The following is an 8,715-nucleotide window of genomic DNA, read 5'->3' as shown; positions in this document are numbered from 1 at the left end:
CCCTCTGTAAAGCTAGGACATCTTACTACTCATCACTAATTGAAGAAAATAAGAACAACCCCAGGTTTCTTTTCAGCACTGTAGCCAGGCTGACAAAGAGTCAGAGCTCTATTGAGCCGAGTATTCCTTTAACTTTAACTAGTAATGACTTCATGACTTTCTTTGCTAATAAAATTTTAACTATTAGAGAAAAAATTACTCATAACCATCCCAAAGACATATTGTTCTCTTTGGCTGCTTTCAGTGATGCCGGTATTTGGTTAGACTCTTTCTCTCCGATTGTTCTGTCTGAGTTATTTTCATTAGTTACTTCCTCCAAACCATCAACATGTCTATTAGACCCCATTCCTACCAGGCTGCTCAAGGAAGCCCTACCATTAATTAATGCTTCGATCTTAAATATGATCAATCTGTCTTTATTAGTTGGCTATGTACCACAGGCTTTTAAGGTGGCAGTAATTAAACCATTACTTAAAAAGCCATCACTTGACCCAGCTATCTTAGCTAATTATAGGCCAATCTCCAACCTTCCTTTTCTCTCAAAAATTCTTGAAAGGGTAGTTGTAAAACAGCTAACTGATCATCTGCAGAGGAATGGTCTATTTGAAGAGTTTCAGTCAGGGTTTAGAATTCATCATAGTACATAAACAGCATTAGTGAAGGTGTTGTGAAAGTGTAGGAACACGGACCAACAACAGGGGGCGCAAATGAACGGACAATGGAGGTAGCCAAATAACAACCCTTTACTGTTGTGACAAAAAACACAACAAACACAACAGATTACAACAATAGACAAGAAGTCAATTCACACAATGTGTCATGTGGGCAGGCTCAAAGATAAAAGACGTCTGTCCAAAGCAGAACCGGAACCACACGATTTCCTCCGCCACCGAAGCCCGGGAATACTGGAGCCGCCAAGTCCCGAACTCCCAGGTGGCCACTGCCTCCGCGTGTCGGATCTGGTACTGCTGGCGAGGAACAAAAACAGTTAAAGGTGGGTGCGTGTGCACCCAGCAACCCGTATGGCAGGAAAACCACCTCCTCCTCTCGTCGGAAGAATGTCTGCTACTTCACGCACAAAAGTAACAAAGTGTTAATGTTGACAAAGACAACACAGTCGGCTGAGAACAGTACCTTCAAGGTAGAGCGATATCTCGGCAAAGAGGTGGAGATGTCGTCCTGCTGATATACCACTGCTGATCAGATGATTGGTGACAGCTGTCATAGGCGATAAGTGACAGCTGTCACCCCGGCTGCTCCTGTGAGGCGGCAGCGCCCTCTGGTGCCTGGAGCCCGCACTCCAGACAGGGCGCCCTCTGGTGGTGATGGGCCAGGGGTACCTCCTCTTCAGCGGCCCACACAACAGAAGGTTCTTCTTATGGCCTCAGACAGTGGACTCACCTCTGTGCTTGTTCTGTTAGACCTCAGTGCTGCTTTTGATACTGCTGACCATAAAATTTTATTACAGAGTCATTTTTGATCAGGATATGTCATTCAATGCGCATATTAAACAAATATGTAGGACTGCTTTTTTGCATTTGTGCAATATCTCTAAAATTAGAAAGGTCTTGTCTCAGAGTGATGCTGAAAAACTAATTCATGCATTTATTTCCTCTAGGCTGGACTATTGTAATTCATTATTATCAGGTTGTCCTAAAAGTTCCCTGAAAAGCCTTCAGTTAATTCAAAATGCTGCAGCTAGAGTACTGACAGGGACTAGAAGGAGAGAGCATATCTCACCCATATTGGCCTCTCTTCATTGGCTTCCTGTTAATTCTAGAATAGAATTTAAAATTCTTCTTCTTACTTATAAGGTTTTGAATAATCAGGTCCCATTTTATCTTAGGGACCTCAAAGTACCATATCACCCCAATAGAGCGCTTCGCTCTCAGACTGCAGGCTTACTTGTAGTTCCTAGGGTTTGTAAGAGTAGAATGGGAGGCAGAGCCTTCAGCTTTCAGGCTCCTCTCCTGTGGAACCAGCTCCCAATTCGGATCAGGGAGACAGACACCCTCTCTACTTTTAAGATTAGGCTTAAAACTTTCCTTTTTGCTAAAGCTTATAGTTAGGGCTGGATCAGGTGACCCTGAACCATCCCTTAGTTATGCTGCTATAGACTTAGACTGCTGGGGGGTTCCCATGATGCACTGAGTGTTTCTTTCTCTTTTTGCTCTGTATGCACCACTCTGCATTTAATCATTAGTGACTGATCTCTACTCCCCTCCACAGCATGTCTTTTTCCTGGTTCTCTCCCTCAGCCCCAACCAGTCCCAGCAGAAGACTGCCCCTCCCTGAGCCTGGTTCTGCTGGAGGTTTCTTCCTGTTAAAAGGGAGTTTTTCCTTCCCACTATCGCCAAGTGCTTGCTCACAGGGGGTCGTTTTGACAGTTGGGGTTTTTCTGTAATTATTGTATGGCTTTGCCTTGCAATATAAAGCGCCCTGGGGCAACTGTTTGTTGTGATTTGGCGCTATATAAATGAAACTGATTTGATTTGATAACTTCATGCTGTGGCTGATCAGCTTTATGCTTCTGTAGTTACTGCAGCTCTGCACATCACCCTTGTTCTTGAAAATAGGAACCAGCACACTTCGTCTCCATTCCTCAGGCATCCTCTCACTTTCCAAGATTTTATTAAACAATCTGGTTAGAAACTCTACTGCCATCTCTCCTAGACATTTCCATGCCTCCACTGGAATGTCATCTGGACCAACTGCCTTTCCACTCTTCATCCTCTTCATAGCAGCCCTCACTTCTTCCTTGCTAATCTCTTGTAATTCCTGATTTACTCTCACCACATCATCCACCCTTTTCTCTCGCTCATTTTCTTTATTCATCAGCTCTTCAAAATATTCCCTCCACCTTCTCAGCACACACTCCTCACTTGTCACCACATTACCATGTGCATCTTTTACTACCCTAACCTGCTGCACATCCTTTCCAGCTCTGTCCCTTTGGCTGGCCAATCGGTACAAGTCCTTTTCTCCTTCCTTACTATTCAACTTCTTGTACAGCTCGCAATATGCCTTTTCCTTTGCTTTTGCCACTTCTCCTTTTGCCTTATGCCGCATCTCCTTGTACTCCTGTCTACTTTCTTCATCTCTCTGACTATCCCAAAACTTTTTCGCCAACCTCTTTCTCCTTATGCTTTCCTGGACCTCTTCATTCCACCACCAAGTCTCCTTCTCTTCCTTCCACTGTCCAGATGTCATACCCAGTACTGTCCTAGCTGTCTCCCTCACCACATCTGCAGTACTTTTCCAGTTGTCCAAAATTGCTTGCCCTCCAACCAGTGCTTCTCTCACCTGCTCGCTAAATTTCACACAACAGTCTTCCTCCTTCAGCTTCCACCATCTGATCCTTTGTTGAGCTCTCACTCTCTTCTTCTTCTTTACCTCTAAAGTCATCCTACAAACAACCATCCTATGCTGTCTAGTGACACTCTCTCCTGCTACCACCTTACAGTCTCTGATTTCTTTTAGCTTGCATCTCCTATAAAGAACGTAGTCCACCTGTGTGCACCTTCCTCCACTCTTATATGTTACCCTGTCCTCCTCCCTTTTCTTAAAGTAGGTATTCACCACAGCCATTTCCATCCTTTTTGCAAAATCAAGTGCCATCTGTCCTTCCCCATTCCTATCCTTGATACCATATCTACCTATTACTTCCTCATCACCTCTGTTCCCTTCACCAACATGCCCACTGAAGTCCGCTCCTATCACCACTCTTTCATGCTTGGGCACACTCTCCACCACCTCATCTAACACACTCCAGAAATCTTCTTTCTCCTTCATCTCACAACCTACCTGTGGGGCATATGCACTGACGATATTCATCATCACCCCTTCAATTTCCAACTTCACACTCATCACCCTGTCAGACACTCGCTTAACCTCCAACACACTTTTAACATACTCTTCCTTTAAAATGACCCCAACACCATTTCTCTTCCTGTCCTCACCATGGTACAACAACTTGTACCCACCGCCCTAAACACTGCTCAAAATCTACTAAGGCATTCATGCAAAGGAACAAGTACAACATTCTGGTATGGTCATCTCAGTTTCCAGACCTGAATATTATTGAAAATCTGTGGTGTAATTTTAAGCGGGCTGTCCGTGCTCGGAAACCAACAAACCTGAGATGTTTTGTAAAGAAGAATGGTCCAAAATACTTTCAACCAGAATCCAGACTCTCAATGGAAGCATTTAGAGGCTATCTACTAAATATTGATGTATTTTGTCTGTTGGGGTGCCCAAATTTATGCACCTGCCTAATTTTGTTTAAAGAATTATTGCAGACTTTCAGTAAATCCTATAAACTTCATTTCACTTCTCAAATATCACTGTGTTTGTCTGCTATATGATATATTTCACTGAAAATGCTGAGCCAAACAACCAATGATTTATAAAGGAAAATCATGGAAATCATCAGGGGTGCCCAAACTTTTACATACAACTGTATTATCAACTCAATGTGATTACAGCAATGTTACTTTTATTACGTAGTGACTCAGGTTTTGTCTGCTAAAATGCCAAATCCTTGCCATCCATGGACAAATAAGTTCCACAGCAGTACAATAACGACTTGAAATGAGCTCAGGTTAAAACATAAAGTTGAAATAGGTGACCTGTGTTCCTGGATAGTACATGCACAGGGGGACATCAAAAATCAATTAAGTTTAAAGTCACGCAATTCTTAAAAAAGATAAATCAGTGAAGTGGCACTCAGGCGTACAGCTCTGTCTGCCTAATGAGTGGCTGCCTCTGTTTAATCAATCATATTTCATAGCCCATAATCACAATGACATGCCCTCTATTAGAGGTCGCTCTACTTCATCTGTGGCCTGTTTCCCTTCTGTAAAAGGACTGGCACTAATGCTGTATCAGCAGAGTTTACTGTTGGAGCTGTTTCTGGCTGACTGAGAGATGAATTAGCATGAGTTTGGACTGCTGAAGCTGCTGTGGGCATTGGATATTTATCTTCAATAATCTGCTACATTCATAATAATAATAGTTGGTCAATCAAACTGCAAAATATTTGCATGCATTGTCCATTTTAGACAGGAAAAGTCTCTTTTTCAGATCACTCAGAGCTTTTAGTAAAGCTGTTGACTAAGCCACAATAGGATTCTTTGCATTTCTTTTGCTTAAGACTTTTTGTGTGCATGTGATGTAAACTCCCAGACCTAATATTACCCAATGATCATATTTTGTGACTTCCTAACAAACAAGCTCAATCTACCTCATTTCCATTCCAGTTACATGCTAACGACCCGGGGCTCTCAAGTCTGATGTATTAACCCTGAGACACACACTTCAACCAGTTCACATGCTCACACACCACACCTTGGATTTCTCATAGGGATGGGTATTGATAAGATTTTAACGATATTGATGCCATTATCGATTCCACTTATTAATCTGATTGTTTATCAATATGTCCTGTGAATTTTCTGTGTACTAAAAATAGGCTTTACAGGTCTTCTATGTCAACATTTTATTGAGTCTTAAAGTAAATGAATATGAAATTGGTCACTGAATCCTAGATCTCTGGACATAAACAGAATTAAACAAAAACTGTAGTTTTTGTCAGAAGCCTTTCCTTTCAGGTTTTAATAAGACAAATTTAACTCCATAGCCTATAGAGACAGTCAAACTTCACTCACATAATATACCATGTTTGTAGTAAAAATAGAAATAAATCATAATAGGAAAAGGAATATGTAAACATCAAACAACTGCCACCATAACATATAACAGAGAAAATGTTGCACAAACAATGCACTAGATTTTTGTTTGTTTTATTTGTATTTTTACTGGTCAGCAATGAATAGATAAAACTGAACTGGCTTTTAAGTAGCAAAAAAATACTTAAAAGAATAGATTTGTATTATCTAATCTCAATCAAATGAGTGCAAACACAGACATATTTTGAAGACAAATGGATGACTATAAAATGTTTAAAAAAATGCTTGTGGCAATTTTTTAAGTTTAAACCAATGTCTTAAAATGGTTTGTTTTGTGGTTAATTGTCCTAACAGATCACTGAAGATGTCTGTGTTCCAGTGTTTCCATTGAGTAAATTTTTTGCGTTATTTAATATTGCATGCTAATGGCACTAGCACTTTATCTGCTATCTGCAGCTTGATAAAGTTGGGTCCAGTTTATTCACAATTACGGACGGAATGAGTGGGCCAAAATTTTTATACTCACACCCAATTAAACATTATAAAAACCACCACCTACCCAACAAAATATGATTTAATAAACACCCAAAAACCAAGGTTAGCCTGTTAGCCTACCTTGTTCAATAACTCTGAGTTGGGGGCGAGTTTATGCTTCATTCGTCCTGCCAAGGTCACACAGGGTCTCATCCATGTGCCATCTCTTTGCCTATTTATGGCTTGACTATGATGCAGGCAGAGTAAACACTACTAACATGTCAAAACCTAGAGCAGCATCTTTTGAGCTTCTGAGTGTTGATAGATAACTCTGAGTGATGTCATGCAGAGTTTGTCCAGTTTATATACAGTCTAAAGTGGCAACTTTTAATATATTAATATGTTTGAGTGTGCATTCATGTGTAAACTCACCAGCTTACGTTGGCACCAACCACAGACACCACAAAGAGCCACCAACCAAACGGCACACACTGTCACTGCTAGGGAGACCAGGAACACACTCAGGGTCACTGAACCTGTAAACAGAGGCACAGAGAGGAAGAAAATGTCAGTTTTTATTTTGTGTTCATGGACATACACTCAGTGGCCACTTTATTAGGTAGGTCTTGCTAGTACCGAGTTGGACCCCCCCTTTACCATCAGAACTGCCTTAATTCTTCATGGCATAGATTCAACAAGGTGTTGGAGACATTCCTCAGAAATGTTGGTCCATACTGACATGATCCATTTTCTCTCCCCACTTACTCCAATTAAGTGAAAAGGGGGTGGGGGAAGCTGAACCCTACACCCAGCAGTCATAGGATGTTAGGCAAGGTACACCCTGGACAGGACGTCTATCGCAGGGCCCATCGGCAGACTGGTTGATAATGCATTGTCCTCTCACCTCTGACATCAACAAGGCATTTTTGTCCACAAAACTGATGCTCACTGTATATCTTCTCTTTTTCAGACCATTCTCTGTAAACCCTAGAGATGGTTGTGCATGAAAATCCCAGTAGATCAGCAGTTTCTGAAATACTCATACTCAATACACCAACAACCATGCCACGTTCAAAGTCATTTGAATCCACCTTCTTCCCCATTCCCCATTACACATTCAGAATCTTGCAGTTCCTTGAATGGACACTTGAGACTGGTTCCAAAAGCAAGTCGCTCCCAATAGTAGTCCATCTCAAAATGCCCAATTTCTTAACAGAAATAAACATCTTTACAGCTTTGTACAGAAAATGGTACTGGTCTTCAGAGTTCATTTCTTCATTCATGACAACTGTGTTTTTTTTGGTGGGGGGGTAATATTAGCTAATTTAAGACATAAAGTTACAAATGATTGGGGGCATAGTCACTTTGCCAGTGAGCCGGGTGAAGAGCCCCACTAGCAGAGGCTATTTAGATTAGATTAGATTAGATTGAACTTTATTGGTCGTTTGGGAAGACTCCCTCAGGGAAATTGAGGTTCCAGCAGCATTGTATAGCAGCACACAGGGTAAGAAGCACACAGAGTATCAAAAGTGAAAGTAAAAAAGAAAAATAGCTTGCAAATATACAGTAAATACTCACTATAAACACCAGACATACTGATCAATACTAGTTTACTCGCTACTACTGTTCCTCTCATTCCCGACCTCTGTCTTCCTGTTACTCCTCCTCCGTCCGAGTGAGGAGGGTTTATGAGTTGACAAGACGTTAAGCGGACTCGAGCACTCTTAAGATGCACCCATGCATTTGGGAGCACCCCATTTGAGCTTCAGATCTTCAGAAAACCTATAGGTGATATCACGGCGGGATTGTCCAGTGGACATACAACAATTCAAACACAGCTGGCTCTTTTCCCCTCCACATTTCATTAAGTCTCGAGGCAGAGCTGCCATTTTTCCATCTGATCACGAACAGCTGAGAAACAAAATCTCATCATGACCACCCCCCACCTTTTGTGCCCCAACATTTCAATACCTTTCCATTATAGGCTGCATGCACACATCACTCAGTCACGCACGCTGTCATGGTGTCACAGCTTGTTAACTGACAGGCTGAAAGTGGAGGGAGGGGAAGCTGCGGCTGACAATACCAGAAACCTCATGATTAATGGGTACCGGTGGCTGCCCGGTGAGAGCGGTGGCTTTGGAACAGAGTCACAAAGAACATCCTCAAACACTGCTCACATGTGCGCCTGCATGTGGCTGTACGTGAGAGCGATGGGGAGAAGTCGCACGTGCACCTGCGCCTGTTTACATGCAGGCTGTGTTAAAAGTGACAGTAAGTGTGATTATCCTGTCGTGCACTCTGGGATTTTGATGGTGCATTCCCCAATTTTAAACAGTTCAACGGTCTTTATTTTAAAGGATACAGAAATAAAACCTTATTGAGTTTCCCTGTTTGCAGAGGAGGACATCTTAATGTATTCAAATCCATGATTTCCCTCTAACAATTCTGGCTCCTAATATACAGTGATAAATGAGTGTCAGAATCCATTTTCACAGGGCTGAGTGACAAACACCCATGCTTTCCTTCCAGTAACAGAGTCTGTCTTCACCCG

At 41.9% G+C, this 8,715-nt stretch overlaps 1 protein-coding gene across 2 annotated transcripts in view; it reads right to left on the bottom strand.

Moving 5' to 3' along the window:
* syt7a (synaptotagmin VIIa) overlaps positions 1-8,715 on the bottom strand; it is a 325,957-nt gene that overhangs the window by 141,404 nt on the left and 175,838 nt on the right. For both annotated transcript variants that reach the window (XM_034176363.1, XM_034176362.1), the window contains exon 2: positions 6,594-6,697. In XM_034176363.1, coding sequence (XP_034032254.1) covers positions 6,594-6,697 — 104 coding nt within the window. The remainder of the gene's footprint in view (positions 1-6,593; positions 6,698-8,715) is intronic.

Source organism: Thalassophryne amazonica, chromosome 8 (assembly GCF_902500255.1).
Source record: "Thalassophryne amazonica chromosome 8, fThaAma1.1, whole genome shotgun sequence".
NCBI classification, from domain to species: domain Eukaryota; kingdom Metazoa; phylum Chordata; class Actinopteri; order Batrachoidiformes; family Batrachoididae; genus Thalassophryne; species Thalassophryne amazonica.
Note: the sequence above shows the minus strand (reverse complement) of the source record. Positions and strands in the feature narration are given on the sequence as shown.